Here is a 26,585-nt window from a genome sequence, read left to right on the forward strand (position 1 = left end):
AGAGGAGACCGCGCCGGGCTGGGCAGGATTTTTAGTGGCATGCTGGAGTCCTGGCAGGCTCCAGTGTGCCATTAAAAATTGGCTCGCGTGCCGTCTTTGGCATGCGTGCCATAGGTTACCGACCCCTGCACTACATGATCACTCAAGACTCAGCCTCTGATGCCATCTTTTGGCTACACAATATTATTGTCTATAATAGACTGCACTCTGAAACCCCAGTCCTCCATGGGGGATACTGCTGTGAAGTCACCTACAGAGGATCACCCATAGGGACACTACTCAAAGAGGAAGTTACTCACCTTGTGTTGTAATAACGGTTCTTCAAAATGTGTCCCTATGGGTGCTTCACAACCCGCCCTCCTCTCTTCTATTTTGGAGTTCTTGATGAGAGGTTCTGTGGTAGAGAGGGAACTGAGGGTGGTTTGCCCATGCAGTGCAAGATAGCCATGAGGGAGAGCTCATTTGCGAGCGGCAAAGACACTGCTACCTAAATTCTCTGATTTGAGGCACAGGGGCACAGATAAACCCACAGTGGCTCACCCACAGAGAGATACATCTCAAAGAACTATAGTTACTGCACAAGGTGAGTAACTTCCTTCTCTGGGTTCTATCCCAGACTGTTGGTCAGTATGACTACAGGCTAGTCAGCATCTCTGTACTTCAGTTCATCCATTGATGATGATAATTTTAACACTCCTTAGATATAAGTATGCTTAGTTAAAGCCTTTGAATAGAAGATACTATAACGTTGATGGTGCTGTTTAATGGACTCAAGTTTGTATAATACTTGGACTGATACTATCCTATTGCCCAGATGTCTAGGACAAGCAACAGTGCTTTCTGAACTGTTGTCAATTATGCTTCCTTCTGGACAGGGTGCAATAGAGGACTTGTAGTTGGGTTGAATATCTAGCACAACAGCTCTGTACTGCCAGTCACAGAAAAGGGTGGCTATGCATGTGCTTCCTCAAGAGGAGAGGAAGAAAAGGACCTGAGGGAACAGCAGAACACCTGCTGGTCATTGTGGAAGGGGATAGGTCTAGCTGATGTCACCCAGACAAATTTATGCCTTGGAAGAGTGGGGTAGGGGACTACGAGCGAATGTTCTGCTGGGCTTACTTGTTGCTAAGCCTGTTATCTGAATGTGTTGTCTATTAGCATTTTGATTAGACATTTCTTGCTGGGGAGGGGGAAGATAGATGGGATCTGGGCTTTCAGCAACAATTAAATTTTCTAGCCAAACCTGAGTAAGCTGTGTACTGATTCTTAGAGCCTTTCAGACATCGTAGCTCAGAGTTTAGTTTGATTTGGTTTTGAAAGAGAATAAATCTTACAAGCTATAGACCACAACTGTATAGTACAAAGGTAGTTTATTTTTTTTGCCAGTAAAGTATATAGTAGTTCAATTTGTCAACCAACCCAAAGTATGCTGTCTAGTAAAATAAACTACAGTATGATTCCTTGTTGCTGGAAAGCACAATTTGATTAAACTTTAGGAGACAGGTTGCATCTGTAATACTTCAAGATGTTTGTTGTGTTTAGTTTTTTTAAAGCTTGTTAGCTGGTACCAGAGTCTAGCAAGTAAATTTGCAAATAAATCCTTGACTTACATATGATCTAGTTTGCCATTTTTTTGCACCAATTGCAGTGCTATAAAACCAAAAGATTTAAAAAACAAAAACAAACCCACCCTCGAAATTTTTGAAAACTATGGATACGCAAAAGGGAAAAGAGTACTCTGACATCCTGGTTTAATGGCAGCATTCATTAGATACTGAGATTTGTAAAGCAAAAATTCACAGTTCCTTAATACTCAGTATTTTTGCTTTTCAAAGACTGTATTCTTAAAAGGACTCCATAACAAGCTTTTGTTTTGGGATTATTTGTAGTGTATTATTTTTAGTGGTTAAATGTGCTTTTTAAACTTGATTTCTGATGTAGTATTGGAAACTTAAAGCTCAATCCTATTTGCTAACTGAACTTTCTGTCAATTTCTGCAACTTATGTCTGACTTTCGTTTGATTTATACAATGCCCTTCGTAAGCATTTCTTACCCCCACATTAACTCTTGATAGGTTAGAGGTACCATACTTTCCTCTCCTTCTGGCCCATAAAATATTGCCCTTTCTGATTTTATTTTTTTTCCCTCCTCCCTTTTCAATCTTTCTGAACTGCTACATACCTCATAGTTTTCCATGTTCCTAAGATTTCAGGAATCATTACTAACCACTTGATTTGTGAATTGCAGAGTGTTTTGGTGTGTGTTAGTTGCTTGATTTGTTGATATCCTTGGAGGTAGACAACTGGCAGATACTGACTTGGACTTCCCGCCCCAGACTCAGAACTTGCCCTTGTCTTTTAAAAGACTGTTCTAATTACCGTACTTGTTAGCATTGTATTTTTTAATATGGAAAACATATTTTATATCAGCCATTGCAACCTTAACTGTTCGTTCTTCTTGTTACAGACCGACACAAGTATTGGCCTCGGTTCATATCAACAGAAGAGGTAAGGTGTGTTCCAAAGTAAGATGTTCACTTTTAATAAATTCCTCATTGGGGAATTTGTGATTCTTGATGTCAAAAAAAAAAAAAGACTGTTTTTGTGCAAGTCACTGTTAGAAGTAAGAAGGCTTAAATCCAAATATTGTAATCTTTCATTTAGTAATCCGTTCAAATGTCATGTCTGCTATATATAAAAATTTTAGTTGGCTAATGTTTAAATACTAAACATTCTAATGTGTAATGAACATCCTGTTAACGAGCATCTCACTTCATGTATTTGGAACAAGTGAGAAAGAAAGAACACCCTTTTTTACCCATGAAAAATAATTCAGTTAAGTCACTTTTTTCTGTTGTGTAAGTGAACACCTCTGCCATTGGGAGATTCCTGTGTATGTAACTCACAAAGGAAGAAAAGGGCAGCACCACATTAACATGGAAAAATTAGGCTGAATATCTTGGCGAATGTCTTAACAATTAGATTTCTGATCTTGGGGAATAAAGTGATGGAAGCTCAGTAGCTTAGGACTCTTGCAGCTACACTGAACAAAAGACTAATGTACATCAAGGAACAATCCTTCACAGCAGAGATGAGGCTTGACTGACTGATTCTGCCTGTAGATTGTGTGTTCTGTTAAAGGTGACCTTGAGGGTAAAAGAGGTGTAGTCCTCTTTGCTGTTTTATGATGATTAAAAGCCTGAAAAACTTCTTAAAAGTGTTCTTATCTGTCCTGCTTTTTAAAGATTCTATGGGTTACTTGAGAACTTTGTATAACTATGACATCAAAGAATCAAAGCAAGTGAAATGTGATTAATTGCAAAAAGTGGCTTATTCAAGCTGTTACATTTTAATACTGCTCTTCCTCTTGGGAAACCTTCAAGAGGAAAAAGGTGGTGGTAAAGATTCAGCACCACTGCCCCTTCCATTAAAGGCTGAGAAAGTAGAGTCCAACCCATCTTTGACTTCTGGTGTTTTTTTTTCCTAGTAAAACCAGAATGATTTCCTTTAAAAGGTTGAAGAAATAATAATAAAAAAAGGAGTGTAGGACTTTGTGGGCAGGGCTGGGGATTTACCTGTAGGATTTTTTTATGCATTATGCCTTTTGTTTCTTTATGGTCCTTTTTTTATACATATATATTTGACTTTAGAACGGTGGACAACATAAGTCCAGATAAGGGCCGTGCACACAGTATTAAATACACTCCATAAAGCTTCCAAAAGGGAGAAGTTCATGATATCTTGTTTTAAATAGTGTTGATAAACAGATTACATAAAACTTCACATATTTTGCTGTACAAAATTACCATAGCAACTGCCACACATCTGGGTTGTGATATGTAGGATTGCATTGTTCTGACTCACAAGTTCTGTTCTTTTAAAGAATCTTATATGCATATGTTGTCCATCTTTATATTTTAAAAGTTGCATCTTTGAAGCTACAAGGAAAACTTTGATTCTTCTTCGAGTGCTTGCTCATATGCATTCCAATCAGGTGTGCGCGCGCCACGTGCACGTTCGTCAGAAGATTTTTACCCTAGCAACACCCGGCGGGTCAGCTGGGCGCCCTTTGGCGTGGCGCCGCTATGGCACCGAATATATACCCCTGCCGACTCGCCCGCTCCTCAGTTCCTTCTTACCGCCTGTGTCGTTTGTTGGAACAGTGGAGCGCGGCTTAGCTGTTCTCCACTTCCCTAGCTATTCACCCGTTCTAGTACTTATTGTGTATATAGTTTTATAGTTATAGTTGTAGTTTATACTTTTATTAACCTTTGAGAATATTGTAGTTGCAAGTCTCGGGTCTACCTCCTGAACTGCAACACACTATTCAGGACCTTCCGTTTGAGGACCAGGGCCTTTTCTCGCAGAAAACGGACCCTAGACTCCAGAGTCTAAAAGTCAGTCGCGTCATCATGCATTCCCTCGGGATGCATACTCCGCAAACCCAACGGAGGTCCTTCCGGACCCAGCCTCAGCGCCCTTACCCCCCATCCAGGCCACGACAAGACTTTAGCAGGAGGTGTGGTCGCAGGAACCGCAGACGGCAATCGGGTTCTCAAGGGGGCCAGAATAACGGTCCCGCCAAACCATCAGCGGGACCAAAGCCAAACTTTTGAAGGTGCGCCCGAGAACAGAGCACCAGTCTTTCCCCAGGATCCTCTTCACTTCTCCAACTGTCTTTCCTCCTTCCTCCCTGCGTGGGCCCAACTAACCTCAGACCATTGGGTCCTACGCACGGTGGAATTTGGATACAACCTCCAATTTATTTCGCCCCCCTCCCTCCCACCTGCCCTCCTGTCCCTCTTCAGGGACCCCTCTCACGAGCAAATCCTGTGACACGAGGTTCTTACGCTCCTCTCAATTGGAGCTATAGAGGAGGTGCCGGAGGAGTTCAGGGGAAAGGGATTTTACTCCCGATATTTCCTAATTCCCAAGACAAAAGGAGGTCTCCGACCCATCCTGGACCTACACAGTCTCAACGTCTTTTTGAAGAAGTTGAAGTTCCGCATGGTGTCACTGGGGACCATCATCCCATCCTTGGATCCCGGAGACTGGTATGCTGCTCTCAACATGAAGGATGCATACGTTCACATCTCCATTTACCCTCCGCACAGATGGTACCTGCGGTTTATGGTGCACCATCAACATTTTCAATTTGCGGTCCTGCTGTTTGGTATCTCCACCGCCCCCCGCGTGTTCACAAAGTGTATGGCGGTAGTGGCTGCCTTCCTCTGTCGTTGGCGCATATGCGTCTTTCCTTACCTAGACGATCGGCTTATTTGCGGGACCTCCGAGGCCCAAGTCTCCAGACATGTTTCCATCATCACGGACCTATTCGAGTGGTTGGGCCTGATGATCAATACAGAGAAGTCCACTCTAGTGCCCACCCAAAGAATAGAATTCATCGGGGCCATTCTAGACTCCAAACTTGCAACAGCCTGCCCTTCCGCTACCCCGATTTTCGGGCAATAGTCTCGGCCATAGAAAGCCTTCAAACTTTCCCGACGACCTCGGCCCGTACCTGCCTCAGCCTCCTCGGCCACATGGCTGCGTGCACTTTTGTAACCAAGCACGCCAAACTACGGCTGCGTCCCCTTCAAGTCTGGCTGGCCTCAATTTACCGCCCAGGCAGGGACTCCATCGATATGGTCGTCACCGTTCCTCAAAGTGTCTTAGGCACCCTCGACTGGTGGCTAACACCTTCCCTGGTGTGTGCAGGCATGCTGTTCCACCCGAGACAACCCTCAGTATCCCTAATGACGGACGCGTCGTCTCTTGGCTGGGGGGCACACCTAGGCCATTGTCACACACAAGGCCTCTGGTCAGCCCAAGAGCTAGCGTTGCATATAAACGTCCGGGAGCTGAGAGCAGTCCGCCTCGCCTGCCAGACCTTCCAACATCATCTGCAGGGCCGTTGTGTTCTAGTGCTCATGGACAACACAACAGCAATGCACTCCATAAACAAGCAGGGAGGGACTCGTTCCTCCCCCCTTGGTCAGGAGGTGATCCAACTGTGGGAATTTTGCATAGCCCACTCTATAGACCTGGTAGTGTCCTTCCTCCCTGGAGTCCGGAACACACTGGCAGACCATCTCAGCAGATCCTTTCTTGCCCACGAATGGTCGCTTCGCCCGGACGTTGTCCATTCCATCTTCCAGAAGTGGGGCTTTCCCCACATAGACCTCTTCGCTTCCCACAACAACCGGAAGTGTCAGAGGTTCTGCTCTTTCCAGGGTCTCGGCCCGGGCTCAATATTGGACGCCTTCCTAATCTCTTGGGCGAACCACCTGCTTTACGTCTTTACGCCCTTCCCGATGGTGCACAAGGTTCTCCTAAAGCTTCGCAGGGACAGGGCTCAACTGATTCTGATCACCCCTGCGTAGCCCCGGCAACACCGGTACACCACGTTGCTGGACCACTTGATAGCCAACCCGATCCCCCTGCCCCTCCATCAGGACCTGATAACGCAGGACCATGGCAGGCTTCTCCACCCAGACCTGCAATCCCTCCACCTAACGGTGTGGCTCCTGCATGGTTAACCCAGTCGGAATTACGCTGCTCGGCCTCGGTGCAAGAGGTACTCCTGGGCAGCAGGAAACCTTCTACTCGGTCTACTTACTTAGCCAAGTGGAAACGGTTCTCCTGCTGGTGTCAGACGCAGAATGTTGCTCCTACAGAGGTTCCCATCCCCACTATCTTGGATTACCTCTGGCATCTCAAACAACAGTGCCTCGCGATCTCATCTTTGCGAGTACACTTAGCGGCTATCTCTTTCCACCCCAGAGAAGGCGCTTACTCCATCTTCTCCCACCCTGTGGTCTCCAGGTTCCTCAAAGGCCTGGAGCGCCTTTTTCCCCTGGTACGACGCCCCGCCCCCTCCTGGGACCTCAATTTAGTTTTGACGAGGCTTACATTCCCCCCCGTTCAAACCGTTGGCAACCTGCTCACTCCTATATTTATCGTGGAAAACAGCCTTCCTTGTAGCCATTACATCGGCTAGGAGAGTCTCTGAACTTCGAGCTCTGATTGTGGACCCACCATACACAGTGTTTCACAAGGACAAGGTGCAGCTGCGCCCACGTCCGGCCTTCCTCCCTAAAGTAGTCTCGACCTTTCATCTCAACCAAGACGTATTCCTCCCGGTTTTCTTCCCCAAACTGCATACATCACGTAGGGAGCAGCAGTTGCACTCGCTCGACGTCCGTAGGGCGCTTGCCTTCTATATTGACCGTACGAGGACCTTCCGCAAAACGCCCCAACTTTTTGTGGCGGTGGTGGACCGGATGAAAGGCCGGCCCGTCTCTTCTCAGAGGATTTTGTCCTGGGTAACAGCGTGCATCCGGGCTTGCTATGATTTAGCTCACACCTCTCCTGGCCATGTTACCGCACATTCGACCAGGGCTCAGGCCTCGTCGGCTGCCTTCTTAGCTCGAGTACCTATTCAGGAGATATGTCGAGCAGCTACATGGTCTTTGGTGCACACCTTTACTTCCCATTATGCCATGGTCCAACAATCCAGAGACGATGCAGCCTTTGGCTTGGCAGTCTTGCATTCTGCAGTTCCTTACTCCGACCCCACCGCCTAGGTAAGGCTTGAGATTCACCTGATTGGAATGGATATGAGCAAGCACTTGAAGAAAAGACGGTTACTCACCATTGTAACTGTTGTTCTTCGAGATGTGTTGCTCATATCCATTCCAAACCTGCCCTCCTTCCCCACTGTCGGAGTAGCCGGCAAGAAGGAACTGAGGAGCGGGCGGGTCGGCAGGGATATATATTCAGTGCCATAGTGGTGCCATGCCAGGGGGCGCCCAGCCGACCCACCGGGTGTTGCTAGGGTAAAAATCTTCTGACGAACGTGCACACAGCGTGCACACACCTGATTGGAATGGATATGAGCAACACATCTCGAAGAACAGTTACAACGGTGAGTAACCATCTTTTTGGTCAGGGGAACAAATGGGGTGTCTGTAATAGGACTTTTCTCTTGCATGGTGTCATATTTATTCCTAAATCTCAGGGAGAACCCAGAAAATAAAAATGTACAGTACAGGTAATTACATAATCATTTACAAATACCTATGAGGAGGTCTGCTGTCAGCTTTCCCCCTTTACCCACTCTGGTCCACAGCCAACCCACTGCTGGGACCTCGCCATCCTACCCCTTGAATGGGGATTTAAGAGGATTATAAAGGGGGGACTGATTCCCAGCCGTACCAGTCATAGAAGCCTCAAAACCCACTGTTTCTGCTCCCTTAAAGAATACCTCATTTAAATCCTTTACCAATCCATTTTATCTGATCACCCTATCCCTTCCCTATGGAATACCTGCACTGGACATCTGCCCCAATGAGTCGCCAGCAATTAGCTTGGCTGCCTCCCCCATACCTAGCCGGATTCCTAGACATCTACTAATAATGCCTTTTTTAGTATTGGCTAAAAGCGTGTCAGCTACCAAATCTGACAGGTAAACCTCATCCCCCCACCCCCACCTGAATAATTCTGGTGCCCCAAATGCTATGCTAAGATGAGAAATTACTGACACCCCCTCCCCCCAATGCCATGTATGAATTTGGCCATCTCCCTCTTTACATCCCTTCTAGCCTTGTTGGCACAAGGGGGCTTCATTGCATCCCACCACGTCCTGCATTGCAATATGACCAAGGAAGTAATTTTTATTCCCGGAAGAAGTTCCAGGGTCCGCCTGAAGTTCCTCTTAGCTCTGAGCATTAAGTCCACCCCTTTACACATTCCCAAATCTGGGAACAATGTATGCCCTCGCATCCTCTGCAGGGCAGGAGCTGGTCCCATAACATGCCTCTCCTCCCATGCTAGCTCAGGACTGCTTCACCACTGAGGCCCAGCTGTGAATCTCCAGACAACTTGGAAGCCTGCCTATGTGCCCAGTAACTAATACTGTGCCCGCAGAGCCACACCACCATCTGCCTGGCCCATCTGGAATGCAAATACAAAGGAAAATTTGACATTGATTCTCCACCTGGGATCTCATGTACATTCTGTATGCTTTGGAATGTCAACATCCAATTGCCTGAATTACTGTAGCTCCCAAGCCCATCTGGGCCACTAATGTTGCCGTCCTGATCCTGAATGAGTGGGAACCAAACTCGTGCGCTGGATGCCTCAACCTCATCAGTCCTTATCTTAAAACTTGAATAAACGAGTATATTGTGAGGGGACTCCCGTCACGTGAACCAAGAAGGACCTGTCCGTCCCAGGCCTTATTACCATGTATGTCCTCACACCCTTCACAGGGCAGATCCACCCTCCTGTAGAATAATAGGTTCACCCTGCCTGCATTGATCCATGTTTCATCCTCCTCAACATTAATATCACTGATCATCCCTCCCAACATATAGCCCTCAGATCCAAAACCCTTCCAGAAGAATCTCTACCCCTAGGACCCAGGTACTAGTTCATATATCTTAAAAACTCCAAAAAAACACTACCAGAAATGCCTCCTTGAACAAGGCCATCTCTTTTCCACAAAGATATGTGGGCTTTAGGATCCACGTCAAATCCCTAAGTGTTGTTAATAGTGATGGGACAACATGTATTCTGTCTAGTGATGGTGCTTCAAGATTACCAGGCTAGAAACCTCCGAACTAAAATCCCATGACAAGAACCTTGGTAACCATTCAGCCTACTGACAAACATAAGGACCAATAGGCAAGTGGAGATGGTTGATGAAGCTGGTTGCTAACACCATGTGCTGCAGCACCCATTCCCGTTTAATGGGCCATATCAGTGCCAGAACCTCCTGCTCCTGAAACTGCACAAAATCATTAAAACTTTTCTCATAGCACCATAATGTTCACAGAACCACTGATCTGAGAGCCATCATATGCCAAGTTTCCTTAGTACCCGCAAATAAAATGTCATCTTAGTAATGCACTACCTGCCATAAACCAGTTTCCCACATCACTGACCAGTGTAACATTGTACTAAATTTCTCAAATGCCTAACAGGATATTGCCCAGTCCCCTGGGCATAGCTTTATCAAATTGTCCTTTTGAAAGAGAAATCCAAAAGATTAAAGTCAGAAGGGTACACCGTCAACAACTGAAAAGCAGACGATATCACAATTGGCCATCAGTGACCCTGGGCCACAATACCTAAGCATTCGCACAGTCTTTTCAATGGAGGAGTAATGCATGGAACACAAGGCCTGGTCTAGTCCATCGTTAACTAAGCTACTCTGTGATTCTGATAGGTGGTGATATCACCTGTCTTAGGGACTAAGCCTAGGGGAGACGTTTTGTATTGTCTATATATGTAGAGGTTGAATGGCCCTGCTACCCTATTCTTTAATTGTTGTGCAATTTTTTTCTTTACAAATATGATCCATTCCCGCGAAGGACTTCAAATTTTCGGCATCACATGACTTCTTTTGCTGGTAAAGGAGAAAATAAACCCCACAAAAATGCCCCATCTGTCTTGTGTAGGGTAATCCCAAAGGAGCATCTTTATAAACCTCCATCTTAGCCAGAGATGGTGCTCTTGTCCAGCCCCCGTGTTCAGCTTGCCCCCCCCCACTCCTTCCTGTACGTTAGTACCTATACCGTGCTCCTGCCCCCAGGGATCTGCGGGCAGCACCTGACTTATCCCACATTCTGTTTCCTCACTGCAGCCTTTCCCAACTGCTGTGGCAATTGTGGGCTGTATAGGCCCCAAAGCATATTTTGCAAGCATGCTGAAATTTCCAGATGCTATGAAACACCTGCTTTCATTAAAATGTCATTATAAGATTCAGGCCTCTGGCGGGCATGCTGTAGAATGAATGGGCCACTGTCAGTGTGGAAACCAAGCCTTGTGGCATCATCCATTCTAATCATATCACATGATATGGAATGTCCCACCGGATCCCAGTTTGTGTCACCACCCTCAACCCAGTCATAGTTAAACCAAGCCGTGCTCCTTAAAATAGTATGGTTTGATTTCTCCTGACTTCTTGTGAGGGAATGAGGGGTAAATGACCATCCTTCTCTCCCTTAATTCCTCCCTAGAGGAAAAGTGGGCTAGTTCCCTAAACCCCACCAGATTCCTCACTATAGATACCCATGCAGCATGGGACAGAAGGGACTCACTTTCACACCCTGCCCTTGCAATCTCCATCTGGTGTTGGTCACATTCATTCCTGCCAGCTTTGTTACTTTCCAGTCCTGCAATCCGTTCAGGAGTGGCTCACTGCCATGAGTGCCAACCTCAGTGCAGATTGTCAAAAATCAGGGCAGAAACCCAAACTCGTATGTTCTATAGTTAGATTTCACCAACCCAGTAACAAGTGTGAACTCCTAAAGCGCTAAAACAGTCTTACCATGGAGTCATAGACAATCCCCCTCCCTTGGGCATTCCAGTCTGTGATAGGTGGTCACTTTACACCAAAATTCACAATAATAATTTGATTACTCCCAGTCTCAGAGGCCCAGCCACTTAACAAAGCTCAATTGTACTCAGATCTCAAACCAAAGAAAATGCTTGTAGCCAATCCTGTAGTAAACTAAAGGTTTATTAATTAAGAAAAGATATAATTATTTATAAGGTTCAAACTGGAGATGCACATGCACAAATGTATCCGAAGAAGTGAGCTATAGCTCACGAAAGCTCATGCTGAAATACATTTGTTAGTCTCTAAGGTGCCACGAGTACTCCTGTTCTTTTTGCGGATACAGACTAACACAGCTGTTACTCTGAAACATGCACAAACAAGATAGTTTTAGATTTTAAAAGATAATAGAAACTTTTATGATCAGTTCTGTATGTCCTGTAGGGCAGACCCATGCCAGTCAGCATGGGCATCTCTCATGTTTAGGAATCTTTGCCCCTCAGAGTCCAGACAGCATACGGATCCCAGTTTCTCCTTGTCCATGGATTGTTAGCCCCTTCAGTCCAGAAGTCAAGCTGATGTCATTGGTTCATGCACAGATCTCCTCTTCTTGGAGGGAGTGAGGCATGCAATCAGCAAGGTTTATGTCCTGTGACACTACGCAATGCCTTCTTTGCCTTCAGTGGGTCATCCTGTGTGCACGATGAGCACTTTACCCTAAATAATGTGTTTTTTCCTGTTTGTGTGTTACACTGACAGAGGTTTAAAGTGCAAACATAAGATATAACTTTATACCATGGGATATGGATATTATAACTAGGACTAATACATGCAGCATTCTATAGGCATTCCATAAAATCTAAGCACATTCTTATAACACTGATATCTAACTATATTAGGCGAGCCAGACTAGTTTCCATCTATGCATTTGTCAGTGTTTAGTGAGGCCTTGGGCCTTGGCATGAGCTGGCTCCTGGTCTGCCAGCATCACTTAGTAAGCTTCGCAGTGCTGCAGAAACAACTTGGGAAGCAACTACCTGAATGATTTGAATCAATTCTCTGTTAGCTCCCCCACATCTAAATGCAGCTAGTTCCCCACTGGGAGTGTTTGCTTCTCCCGGATTTACATTACTTCCCAGTGGAGGGGAATCCATTTGGTGGGTAGATAGGCCACTCTGGGAGCTGCCAACCCCAGTCCCGGGTCCTCATGCAGCTAGGAGCCCACCCCCTGGGATTCTCATGGCCTCCCTCCCCCCGAGCTGGGTTTGGAACTTCCTCCCCTGTCTTCTCTAACACACCTGCTGTGGCCACTCTGTCCCCATATCCCCCTAACCCTCACTAGTCGGCTAAAATCCCACACTGATCTGTTTGAAACTTCCTCCTCTTCCTCTTCTGCTACAATGCGCCTGCTTCTGCTGCTGCTCCTTGCTCCTCACTGTTCTCACTGGTCTGGTGTGGCTCCCAGCTGAGTGAGAAACTCTCTCCCCCTCTGTTATCAAATGCCTACAGCTGTGGGCAAGAAGTGGCCAGGCTCTTCCCCCCAACTTCCCTGTTCTCACTGGTGTGCCACCACATGGCACCATGAGAGAGCAGTTTGCTGTGCTACTGTTCTGCAGCACTGCCTGGTCCAAGTAATAGAGGGCTTTTCCTGCACCACCGTGGACCTAAATATTTCCCCCTCTCTTCTGGTTACCCTGGGATTGGGGGATGGATCAGTGTAACAAGGCTGACTTGGTCTGAAGCTGCCACAGCAAGTCACTCTCTGGCTATCTAGTCCTTAAACAGACAAGCCAGACAACAGCCCCCACAATTTGTATGGTGAGGTCATTACACTGCCATACTGACAGGTGCTAACTTCATGCCAATTTGTTAAGAAGATAGGTCATTTGCCTCTCTGCATATTTTATTCCACTGTTTAGCTGTCCATTTGCCTTATCTCAATCCCCATCTTGATTCTCTCTGTAAACTACATATATGCCCACAATCTTTCTCTACTTAATGCTCCCTCAAATTGTGTTTAGAAATAGTTGTCTTTTCTGATCCTAGCAATGGAATGTTAGTATGTATTTGGCTTTAATTGCATGGGTTAAACTTTGTTTCTCTTGTTAAGAAAATGTTTTGAAAAAGTTACTGACCTTCCTTTCAGTTCTTTGATGAAAAGATTTGTATATATAGAATTAGCTAGATAAAAAGCTGCATTGTCTCTTTCCTCATGCAGACAACTTATTTTGTATTGTTTTGAGTTTGGCTGTTGGGAAGCACACCTGTATGAATCGCATTACAGACCTTCATTAAGCAGTAAGAACTGGCAAAAATTAAACTGCAAAAGCATAAAATAGATTAATATTAACTAACTTTTTAGTGGTCTGTGTTTATACTACAAACAGAATAATAATCTGAATTAGGACAAATTCTCTTCATAGCCTGCTTTTCATGTATAGATATTACAGGCATCCACAGTCAATTTCAACTTGAATTCTACTTTTATTCTTTTGTGAATTTGTTCTGCCGTGTGTGTCTGTATATGTGTGTTGTTTTTTTTAATTTTTTTTTTTTTTAAAAAAGGGCCTTAGTCCCCAAATGAGTTGATTACTAATGGCAAGCTTCTGAAAATGTTTGCCACGTAAAGAATCAGCGATAGTCTATTCTACAGTTTTTAGCGTGTGAATTCCGATAGTGCTGGCTGCCTATGTGGTAACCATTGTGACAGAAGTTTTACTAAATATCCTTAGGTATAGTGGCAAGAAAAGAATGATGCATGAATTTTTGTGTGCATGCTGTTTTTAATGCCTTTTAAACAACCTGAGAATGGGCTGAGAGGCATTGGAAATACAGGATATAGTGCACAAGTTCCTCAAGCAGCACTGCCAAAGCACTTTGGTCTTGACCTTGCACCCCCTCTTCTCAATTTTTTGCCTCTTGAGTATTCATTAATAAGGCTACAATTTAGTCACAAATATTTTTAATAAAAGTAATGGACAGGTCATGGGCAATAAACAAAAATTCATGGCTCATGACCTGTCCATGACTTATAAATACCCCTGACTAAACCTTGCAGGGGAAGGTCACCTCTGCTGGTGGAGGGTGCCCTAAGGAGCTGCTGCTTGGGGGACGGAGGGGGAAGGGTGGCGCCACTAGCTGCTGGGGGCCGCTGAGAAGTGGCTGCTCTGGCCACCCCTGGACTGCTGCTGAGGGCCACTGACCAGCGGCCGTTCTGGCCGCCCCCAGGACTGCTGCTCAGGCGGTCCCCGAGCCAGCTGTACCTGTGACTGTTGGGGCTGCACCTACAGTGGCCGGTGCAGCTGGCTGCTGGCAGAACCAACCACTCTAAGACCCGCCGGTGTGGCTGGCTGCTGTGGCAGTCCTGGGGTCAGCCACGCTGACCGCAGCAGAAGTCAGAGGTTGTGGTAAATCATGGAGTCGATGACTTCTGCAACCTCTGTGACAAAGACAGAGCCCTATTCATTAACTAGTGTGCAGTACTGAGGAAGCCATCCTGATTCCTTTTCACACAGTGCTCCACAAACTTTTCCAATAGGTCCAGATCTCATGAAAATTGCAAGTTGTAAATTGTCCTTAATAATGAAAATTCCAATTCCAGTATTCACATTCCTAGCAGAATTTTTGGTTTGCTTCAAAGCACTGTTTTTGATAATACAACTGCCTTGCTGTTAACATCACTATTGAGAGAGTTGCTGTTTGCTTTCTACTGCAGTTTAGAGTGGGTCATGCTGATGCTGTCTGAGTAACAGAGGTACATGCTGTAGTAGGTGGGTTCTCCAGCTGTGACTTGTAGAACAAGGGTACACAGTGAATTGTTGGCTTCTGACTTCCCACCAGAGACATGTTGTATGCTGGTCTCTCTTTTTTAATAGATCACAAATTTTGTCTTATTACTTCTAACTTGAGTGCTTAAACTGCGTTTTAATTTATATTTAGGCACCTGAGTGGTATGACTTTGAAGGGTTGGTTACTAAAGCTCCTATTTGATTTTGGTGGAAGACATTAGCGCTCTGACCACTTAGGTACCTAACTATGGATTTAGGTGTCTAAATTCAAGTATCCAGATTTGAAAATTTCAGTTAACTGTTTGTGTATCTTAAGTGTCCTGTTTAACTACTTATTTGAAAATGTTCTTCCAAAATATTTTAGATATGAATAGATAGAAAGTTTGATTACCAAATAGGACTTCCTTTGTAAATGTAAATATGCTTAGGGCAAAGAGACAGCATTACAAGAAAAACCAGCAGCATGCAGAAATGTTCTTACTCTGACACAGCCAGAATTCTTGCTTGATGCTTCCTGTTACACATTTTAGACACTATATTGAGAGCTGCAATAATAAGCATTATTTTCTTTTAGAAATTGTTACACCAAAAAAAAAAAAAAGGAAGTATATTTGAATAACGTTTCTTGCTCCTTCGTGCAGTATTAGGGCGCATATTTGAATGCTGCATTTCAATTTAAAAGCCAATTATTTGCATTGGTACTATAAAGTTAAAGCCATCAAATAACTTCACTTTAACCCCTTCATTTGCAGTTCTTTACCAAGGATCTATATTAGACCAAGATTTCTCATCCCATCGATCATGACTAAGGGTATGTTTTAGTCATGGGTATTTTTAGTAAAAGTCACAGACGGGTCATGGGCAGTAAACAAAAATTCACAGCCGGTAACCTGTCCCTGACTTTTACTAAAAATACTCATGACTAAAACTTGGGCGGGGGGGAGGTTGCATGACCCTGCAGGGGGGAGAGAGGGTTGACAGGGCCTGTAGGCTCCCTACCTGGCTCCATGCCTCCCCCCAGCAGCAGCAGAGTTTAGATGTGGGAAGGGGCAGAGGATTGGGGCATGAGGTGGACTCTGGGCGGCGTTTACCTGAAGGGCTCCCTGGAAGCGGCAACATCCCCCTCGCTCATTTGCTAGGCAGAGGCGTGGTCAGGCAGCTTGGTGTGCTGCCTCTGGTTTCACAGCACCTGTAGGCAGAGGCAGCATCGTGATGGAGGGGCAGCTGGGGAAAGGGGGCCAGCCCTCCAAATTTGAGTGAATGATGCTGCAATCCCATGCATCAGAGTACCAGTGCTGTTCTCACAGATTTGATCTGACCAGCCAGCCAAAACTGAGCAGCACTGCAACATCACATCATCTGGAGCGAGGAGCCATGCCCAGCCAGCCCCAGGAGACAAGAGTTTCAGGAGCTTGCTGCTGTGGTACACACAGTGCACTTAAATACTTATTACATAAACATGGGTGTTCTATATTGTGGTTAAGAAATATTTAGTGAGCAAGGTGTTTTTTGCACTAAAGTTATTTATTGGGTCGTAACTGGCCATCAACGTTTACAAATGGGTCCTTAGCCCAAAAAGGTAGAGAACCACTGTATTAGACAGATCTATTTTGACCTTGTCTCACTGCACAACATAAATCTTTCTTCATTCCAATCTAATAATTTGATAATGCAGAAAACAACTGATGCAACAGATTTAAACACTTTTCATGTATATTTCATCAGTTTCTATATATAATGTTCACAGAAGAAAACATCCTTGGCCGAGATGCACCTGTATCCTGATATAACATAAATTTGGATATAACACTGTAAAGCAGTGCTTCGGGTGGGGGGCTGCACGTTCCGGCAGATCAAAGCAAGTTTGATATAATGCGGTAAGATTTTTTTGGCTCCTGAGGGCAGCGTTATATCGGGGTAGAGGTGTAATTGCGAAAATCCAGAATCTAGTAATGTTATGGGTGCTTTCACTCCCAGTGGAAAACAATGGTATTTGACGGTTTTCAGTATCAAGATCCAGACCCTAAATTTGACTAGATTTACCGAAACTGAAAAATTTCTTGAAAGTTTTGCAGATAGTCACAGTTCAAACTGATTCTCTCCACCACCCTAGTAAACAATTGAGAAGAGATTTTCCAAGTAAACTCATAATAAAAAAAAAAATCTACCACTGCATTAACAATAAAGGTTTGTTCATTTAGTGCTATGCTATTGCTGCTATTCTAATCACTTGATCCTGGCTGGAGTAGTTACTCATTTCTTTAGCTCATCTGTAAACTGGTAATGCAGTACAGCACAAAAAACACTATCTGCCAGTCGGAGAACTTCATATTTTGTTTATAGAAAAAGCTGATGCAAGATTCCTCCACTCAGGATTTCTTAACTCAGACTCTCGGCGCTGGGTTCAGAGAGCAGCCTTTTTTCTCCCCCCCCCCCCCCGGCACTTATTGTGTAATATTACCTCAGACTGTTAAATGAGAATGTGTGGCAGTAATATTTTACATGTGCAGTGTTAAGAAATGTACTCAACTAAGCCATTAGCTTCTTTTAGTACCCTATGTTTTTACTATGGCAACATAGCAGGAGTTTGTGAATTGACACTTACACTGTCATGGTTTTAGTAACAGTTATCTTGTGAACCATTTGTTAAGCATGGAATCCTTAATGCACAAAATTCTATCAGTTTAGTGCTACAATTGTCAGTGAAAACTCTTGTGATTCAAGTCACAACCTTCAGAAATAACTGAATGTTTGTGTGCATGTAAGAACCATCTTTATGAAAGTACAACTATGTAAAACTAAATTTAGCACTGTCTGATTTTTTTAAAACAATATTTTTAAAGCAACAAAATTTAAAGGATACTCTTAAAGCTTCAGCATATCCTTGACTGACTCAGTATTGCTTATTGCATGCAATTGAATGTAATGGACCTATTTTGCTGTTCCAGGAAGAATGGCATAACAGATTTAAATCCAGAGTAGATGCTTTAAATGTAAATGTATGTATTTTGCGGGAAGATAAGTCAGCCCTTAATGTTGGCACATAAGGCTTACTTTTGTTTATATAGATATATTGATTTAAAGGAGTGATTCTGGTACACTATTTTTTGATAAATTTACTCTTGGTCATATTAAACATGATCTGAATACAGTGAAGTCTAGAATCTTCACTTAATATTCAGATTCCTTAGGACCAGATCTTCAGTGCCTTTAATCTGCTCCAGCAGCACATAGGGGTCCAAAAGCTATATTAACAAAGGAGAGGGCTTCTTGGGTTGTACGTCAGTGTCTCCCAGTTTCCTGGAGTAATGTGTGTGGCAGGAGAGCATTGAGTTCTGGCAATTCCTTACCTTCACAACAGCCCCATAAAACCCAAACCAGTTTGGCCCTTAAGCCATTTTTGGCTTCTGCCCACATGACAACCTTCCCCATTGGATCTTGAGGATTGGGGTCTTGGTGTGTCACTTGTACAGATTTTAAATCTATATAGTGTCACATAAATGGACATTAGATTTTAAACAAGCTCTCTTTATCTAGCAAACCACAGCAGTGCATGTTGAGCATGTTGGCAGAAAGGTAATTCTTTTTTTGAAGATACAAGTCATTTTTTAAAAGTGTAATACTGTGTTGCTGTTAATCATATCTGTAGATTGGGTCTTTTTCTTTAGCAGTGCATGGTGCCTTTTGTTCGTTTTTCTGAAGGAATATTTATCTGTAAATTGGGCAATAATAGCCTATGGGTACATTGCAGAGAGATGTTAGCAGTGTTTTGACTTCAGAGTTTGGCACTGCATCGTAATCATGTCAGAATCTGCTGGCCTTTTGCCTTGGGGTGCATGTAACCATGCACCTGTGTGCTTATATGCTGGCTGTTCTATCCTTCAGCTGTCTTAAACAGGAATGCTGACTAGACACACACAGAGGACTCTGTAACTTCAACAATAGGTTGTGCTTCAACCTGTACTTGGGTACTCTGTTTACTCAGAATTTTGTAGGGTGACGGAGTTGTGTCATGGAGGTCTTTCCAACCCTCGTCTTTTTTCACGGGGGAGCTTTGTGCTGCACTTTCTTTACAATGGTGTTGGGGGAAAAATGTGATCTCCATTGCCCACAAAACACATCTTCCCCAGTAAGTGGATGAGTACAGTAAGTTTGCAAGACTGATGTGTACAATTTAAAAACTTAGTCACCAGAGTTGTAACTTTCTTTTTCTGATCTTTAAATTCTGGCCTTCTAATTCCACATAAAAATCCTCAATATGAAATGTCTGTTTGTGTAGCTTTAAAGTTTGTTTATTGAATTAACCATTTTTACTTTGTAGCTTTTTCAGCTGTGTAGTAAGAAGTCTCACAGCACAAAAATTCTTGTTTGTACATTTTGGTGATTGGCATAGTTAACTAAAATTTCTCTTGCTGTGGCTGTGAAGCTTATTCTGTCCCCAAATCTCCATGTGAGAATGTTCTTTGACATTAGTCTGTAGCTCATATACAGATATTTGTAGCTTTGACATCAGACTGTAGCTCATACATAGGGGAGCAAAGAGGACCCAGGGAAGAATTATAGACCTCATCAGCCTAACTTTGATACCTGGAAAGATACTGGAACAAATTATTAAACAATCTATTTGTAAGTACCTAGAGAATAATAGAGTTATAAAGAATAGCCAGATTGAATTTGTCAGGAACAAATCATGTGAAACCAACCTAACTTCCTTTTTTGACAGGGTTACTGGACTAGTGGATAGGGGAAAAATATAGCAGATGTGGTGATATCTTATTTAAGTAAGGCTTTTGACACAGTCCCACATGATATTCTCATAAGCAAATTAAGGAAATGTGGTCTAGATAAAATTACTGTAAGGTAGGTGCACACCTGGTTGAAAGATTGTATTCAATAAGTAGTTACCAACGGTTTGCTGTCAAACTGGGAGGGTTTATCTAGTGGGGTCCTGCAGGGTTCAGTCCTGCGTCCAGTACTAGTTAATATTTTCATTAATAACTTGGATAAGAGAGTGGAGAGCATACTTATAAAATTTGTAGATGCCACCAAACTGGAAGGGATTGCAGACCGTATTAGAATTCAAAATGACTGTGACAAATTAGAGATTTGGTCTGAATTCAACAAGATGAAATTCAGTAAAGACAAATGCAAAATACTTCAGTCACCAGAAGTGTGGTGGCCAGCTTTTTAGGGAGCCACTTGTGTTGGCACTCATATCCCAGACATAAGACAACAGCTGTCTGCATATCTGCTGGTTAGATTTCAGTCACCTATGGATGGAGACTCAGCAAATCTTGAGCACAATAAGCAACTTCCCTGTCCCAGTGTCTGCTACTATATCACACAAGGATAGAGAAGTATATTACCTTGCTATTTCTGTTAAAATGAACAGTGAAATATCATCATGATGGCAAATTTCAAATGGATGTGGCTGCCTTGCAAATCAAGTGCCCCCCAGATTGATATCTGTCAAAGTGTTTAAATTGATAAGTTGTTTATAATATTCAGTTTGTCCATCAGTAGCAGTCTTATCATGCCACATAAGCTTTTGGCACCCGTGTGATTGCTGGCTTGTAGGAGCATTCCTTGGTATGTACATTTCAGAATTAATTGGTCTCCCATTCTTATGTGTCCATAACAAGAAAGCAGCCGAAACTGAAACAGTGCTGATGGAGACGATTGCTGGGTTCAGCTTTGAATGTTCTGATGTCTGATCTTGTTGTACTGCTTGGTATGAAGTAGTTGATGGAGATGATCAGAATGGAAAATGTCAATCCAGTGTTCTTGAAACTTCCTCAGCCCTCACATTTCACTGTCATACAACAGAGTTGGTATAACTGTGGTTCTGTAGATCCGTAGCTTTGTAGCAAGCTTGTTGTCGCACCGTCTCCATGATATGTTTCAGGCCCTTCAGCAGCTTCAGCAACTGCTCACATGTGTGCTCACATCTTTTGAGCATCCTCCAGCACTGTCTATGATTTTGTCCAAATATGACAGCTGCCCAGTGTTCCATCTACACAAATTAATATTGAGCTAGAGACTGTTTGATAGTAATCACCAGGAATTTAGTTTTATCCTAATTAATAACCAGACCAATGCATGTTGCTTCTTGCCTGCCCAGATCAGCCATCAGCTGCAGGAATTAGTCAGTGAGACATTGTCCACAGTGTATTCCAGATCTTGAAGTGGAATGGTGTTGGGTTCAACACCACCAACAGCTGCCTTCTCAAGTGGATCCATCAACCCTTTCAATGGTGGCACAATACAGTCTTGCCAGACTCCCATGCAGATAGGAAACTCTGGCATGTATCTGCCATGGACTCAAATGCAGCTTTCTGTTCTCTTGTAGAGCTCTTTTATCAATGATACTATCTTCTGAGGATTGCCTCGATGCCTCATCAGATCCCACAAACTTGCTCAATATGCTGAATAAAAGGCCTGACAGAAATCTATAAAAAGTGCTGCACAGCTTATTAAATTCAGCCATCTTTTAAAAAAAAACTGTCTCAAGGTCATTCCACTGTGACTATATCTTTATCAAGTCTAAAGTTGCACTGAGTGTTTCAGCCTTTGCCACAAATTGCATCATGGGTTCAAGACACTAATACAGAAGCAAATGCTTTCCCTGGGTCCAATGATAGCATAATACCTCTGTGATAGGAACTTTCAGCGTTCGTGAATAGGTATTGTCTAAACACAGAAGGTCCATGGATTTAACTAAAGGTGTAGTGTTGCACCAGTTTAAACAATTGCCACTTATGTGTTGTCACTCTTAACATGGGTTTAAATTCAAGTTTAGTTTGGACTAGGATTTAAGGTGTGGTAGAACCTAGTTTAGTTTTATACCTTATAAAAGCAATTACAGGTTAGCTAAGATGGTCCAGTTAAAAGTCCTAACCTAGGTTTATATAAATGTAGTTCTTGTTTAAATGGAAAAGTTTTGCCACTTATGCCACTGTAGATGCTTTTATTCTGTGTAAGTGGCTTTTTTGACTGTCTAGACACCTTCCCAAGCAACATAAGTTAAATCAAAATCACTCTGATAGCGGAATAAGAGGGTCTGCCTGCGGGTTTATATTTATCAAGCTGTTCACCTGAAGTTATATTGAAAAAAAATTACCTGTGTAAACAAAGCCTTTTATCCTAATCCAGACAACCTAGATTCATTAATTTTGATTCACATTTTGTAGATCCTTTCCATGACCATAACTAGAAGTTTTTAAACAATGGATTTGGGGCACAAGTATGGCATATTAAGAAAGGACAATTGCATGATAACTTGTTTTATGTATCTGTGTAATCGCTTATACAAAGGGCCTTGGTCATGACTGAAGGGTGCCCTTATTCTGAAATAAGACCCTAAGGGCAGTTGAATGAATTCTGTTTATGGAAGTAGTATATTCTGCATAAGCTGGATGGAGAAGCCTGAGCAGAAAAATCAAACCCTTTTACACTCTATTTAAATTTAAAAGAAAAAAGACAGGAAAGAAGCTTTCCACCTCTGTGGTTCAGCTTGGGGTCTGCGGCCCCCAGGGGGACCATGAGTCAGTTTCGGGGGCCCCCGAGCACTGGTGCCCTGTGGAGCAGAAGCCCCTAACCCATGGGCAGAGATGGAGAGGAGCATGGGGAGAGTTGTCCCCCCCAAACTGCAGTGCCTTAACCAGAGTGGGGCAGTCCTGGGGGCAGTTGCGCACATTCCCCCTGCCCCCAAAGTCCCATCCCCTGGCCAAGTCTGAGGAGGGAAGCTAAAGCCAGGTTGCTACTCTGGCTGGTGCTATGGAGGGCACAGCCGCAGCGCTCCCCTGTCTCCTCTTCCTTCTCAGCTCCCAGACCCTTTTGACTGTTCGTAGAGCCGGTAAGAATCACCCTGGTGGAGGGACCTAGTTCTGGCAGAGCCCTCAAGAAACAGCAGTTGGGGCGGGGGGGGCCTCCTGGCACAGCCTTTAGCTACTGCCTTGCCTGAACACCTTCCAGCATAACAGCACCTATGGCTTGCCATTGGGGAAAATGAAGGACCCTGGTATGAGGGAAGGGAACCGGAAAATGAAGGGGCTTATCCCCTGGCATGGGGGAAAGGGTAATGGGAGGTATACAGAGCCCCTTGGATGGGCAGAGTGGGGAATGGAGGACACAGCTTCTGCGGGGGGCGGGGTGTGTGTGTAAGGTTGCAGGCATTCCTAAAATTGAATGGGATAGGAGGGCGGCAGGCAGGGAATTTGAAGGGGGAGTGGAGGGACATAAGTAGCCCCAGATATGTGCAGTGCGCTCAGCCTACAGAAGCAACAAAGTGTGCAACCCTCTTAATTATCATATATTATTGAAGTGTGGAGCCCTTCGGTTTTAAAGATTTAATCTGTTGCAGTCACCCACATGGGGTGAGTTCTCATACACGTCAAAGTTGTTACCCACTTGTGTTTATTATGAGGAACAGACTTGGCTGTTAAGAGGAAGAGACAAACCTTTATTGAAAGTGAATTTTAAGTGAGAAAATAACTTGCTTTGCATGAAATCTCAGTGGCACTTAGTTGAAAGTGCAGAACATCGCACATAATGTGGGCAGAAAGTTGCAAACATAATATGTTGCAGTTAAGTTAAATGTGAAGCATCTATTTTCCTAGACCAATTCTTATTGAATAAGATATGACTAATGGGAAGATGTTGCTCACAGTACATTGGCAAAAATTCTGGCACGATGCTATAAAAGATTTGAAAGTTTAAAAAAAAAAGGGGGCAACCTAATGCTCATAGTTTTCTAGAATTTAAGAATCATAAGGAATCATTTTTACTTTTTATAAAAATTACACCTCTGCTTGCAATTGTTTTTAGGCTATCTCCTGAAATTATAAGAAGTTGGGGCAACCAAGCCATCAAATGAATTAAAATAAATAGTGTTTGGCTAAGTTAAAGTTGAGAAGAGGCTTTGGGGAATAGAATGCCAAGGTTTAAAAGTGGAAAGCTTGTTGAGACTCCCATTCTGCATTTGTAGTGTTACTTGGCCAGATTTGGAGTGGCAAATGTGTTTAAATTTCTTAGTAATGACTTAATACATTCTCTGTGAACACTTACAAAATCCCATATGTAAACCTGAAATACCTGCCTACGCTACACTCTGAGACATAATTTGAGACATGAATGGAAGGAAAGCGAATGTGCCAGAACTTGTAACAAGAAGAGATGGTTATTAAGTATTCTGAAATGCATAGTCTTTCAAAGTAAGTATATAACAGAATGTGATAAGTACAGTTGTATAGTTATAATATAGAGTGTGAAACTAATTTGAGATCTAAAATGTAACTTATAAGCGTCGGGTTAGACTTCTAAGGATTGGATGATTTTCAGTGTTGTATGCCTAAACTTAGGTACCTCCGTAAACTGATTTTTTTCAAACAAGCTACGTGGCATCTCCCATTGGACCATCTATTTAGGTGCCTAGTTATGGACTTAGGAGTCTCTTTAGGCATCCACTTTTGAAAATCTCAGCAAATGAGAAGTAATGTCCCTCATTTTATTTCAAGACATTTATCTTGCTTTGTGGAACACTTACCATCAGTTTTCTGCTGTTTGTGGGTGCGAACAGAAGAGTTTTTGGGGGATAGGCTAAACAACAGAGTGATGGAGGCCGTTAAAGACGACAGGACAGTTTAAAAATTGGAAATAAAATCCTAATAAGGAAAATAGGAAGGAGTGTGAACTGTGGTAAGTCAAATGTAAAAGTCGAGTTAGGCAGACCAAAAAAAAATTTAAGGAGCAACTAGTAAAAGACATTTAACAGCAAACAAAAATTTCATACATCAATAGCAGAAAGCTGCTAAAAGAGCACTCAAGGAAGATAAGGCCATTGCAGAGAAGCTAAATTAATTCTTTTTGCATCAGCCTTCACTGCAGAGGATGTGAGAGAGATCCCCACACCTGATCCTCAGATTTGTGACCTAAAAAGAATGGAACTGTCCCATATTGATGTGTCAATAGAGGAGATTTTGCAACAGATCAATGAATTAAAGAGTAAGTCACTGAGACCAGATGGTATGTATTCACCAAGAGTTCTGAAGGAACTCAGATATGAAATTACAGAACTACTAACTGTGGTTTATAACCTATCACTTGAATCAGCTGCTGTACCAGCTGACTGGAGGTCATGTGATGTCAATTTTTAAAAGAAGGCTCCAGAGACAATGTTAGGAAACATTAGAAAAGGGATAGATAATAAGGCAATAAATATAATGCCAGTATATAAATCAGTGGTATGCCCACACCTTGAATATGGCATGCTATTTTTGTTGCCCCATCTAAAAAAGTTATTAGAATTGGAAAAGGTAAAGAGAAGGGCAACAAAAATGATTAGTCATGTGGAACAGCTTCCCTCTGAGAAGAGATTAAAAAGACTAGGACTTTTCAGCTTAGAAAAGAGACGACGACGGGGGAGTATGATAGAGGTCTATAACATAATGGTGTGCAGAAAGTGAATAAGAAAGTGTTGTTTACTCCTTCTCATAACACAAGAACATGGGGTCACCAAACGAAATTAATAGGCAGCAGGTTTAAAACAAACAAAAGGAAGTACTACTTCACACAACACACAGTAAACCCTTGCAACTTTTTGCCAGAGGATGTTGTGAAGGCCAAAAATACAACTGAATTAAAAAAAGAAATAACATAAGAATGGCTATACTGGATCAGCCCAGTATCCTGTCTTCCGACAGTGGCCAATGCTAGGCTCTTCAGAGGGATGAACAGAACAGGTAATCAGGTGATCCATTCCCTGTCATCCACACCCAGTTTCTGACAATTAAAGGGTAGGGAAACCCAGAGCATGGGGTTGCATCCCTGACCATGTTAACTAATAACCATTGATGAGCGTGTCTTCCATGAACTTATCTAAATCTTTTTTGAACCCCTTTCTTGTTTTGGCCTTCCAAACATCCCCTGGCAACAAGATAGGAGCATGAAGAATAGGTTCCTCAAGGCTGTTTGCCAAGATTGTCAGAGACACAACCTCATGCTCTGGGTGTCCCTAAACCTCTGACTGCGAGGTGCTGGGACTGGACAACAAGGGATGGATTATTCTATTATTGCTCTGTTCTGTTCATTCCCTCTGAAGCATCTGGCATTGGCTACTGTCAGACAGGATATTGGGATAGATGGACAATTGGTCTGGCCCAGTATGACCATTCTAGTGTTGTTATATTATCACTTAAGATTAAACTAAACTCAAATACTAGCTTAATTCATAGCATCCATCTTGATAATATCGTAAGAGAGAACTAGAAGCAAAATAGAGTTTCACTTGTTGGCTAAGTGAAACTAAATTAAAACTTGATGTTAGGCATGCACATTTTATATTTACCTTGTGAACTGAAACAAGGACAATTTCCTGGTGCAAGTGCTGGAGGAACCAACTAGGGGCAGAGCTCTTCTTGATCTGCTGCTCACAAACGGAAGAATTAGTAGGGGAA

The 26,585-nt window shown here is 43.2% G+C and overlaps 1 protein-coding gene across 1 annotated transcript in view; it reads left to right on the forward strand.

Annotated features, from left to right (window-relative positions):
- TMEM131 (transmembrane protein 131) overlaps positions 1-26,585 on the forward strand; it is a 179,229-nt gene that overhangs the window by 46,631 nt on the left and 106,013 nt on the right. Inside the window, 1 exon segment of the mRNA XM_075060989.1 lies at positions 2,468-2,508. Within this exon segment, the coding sequence (XP_074917090.1) occupies positions 2,468-2,508 (41 nt within the window).

The sequence above is a fragment of the Chelonoidis abingdonii genome, chromosome 1 (assembly GCF_003597395.2).
Source record: "Chelonoidis abingdonii isolate Lonesome George chromosome 1, CheloAbing_2.0, whole genome shotgun sequence".
Lineage (NCBI taxonomy): Eukaryota > Metazoa > Chordata > Testudines > Testudinidae > Chelonoidis > Chelonoidis abingdonii.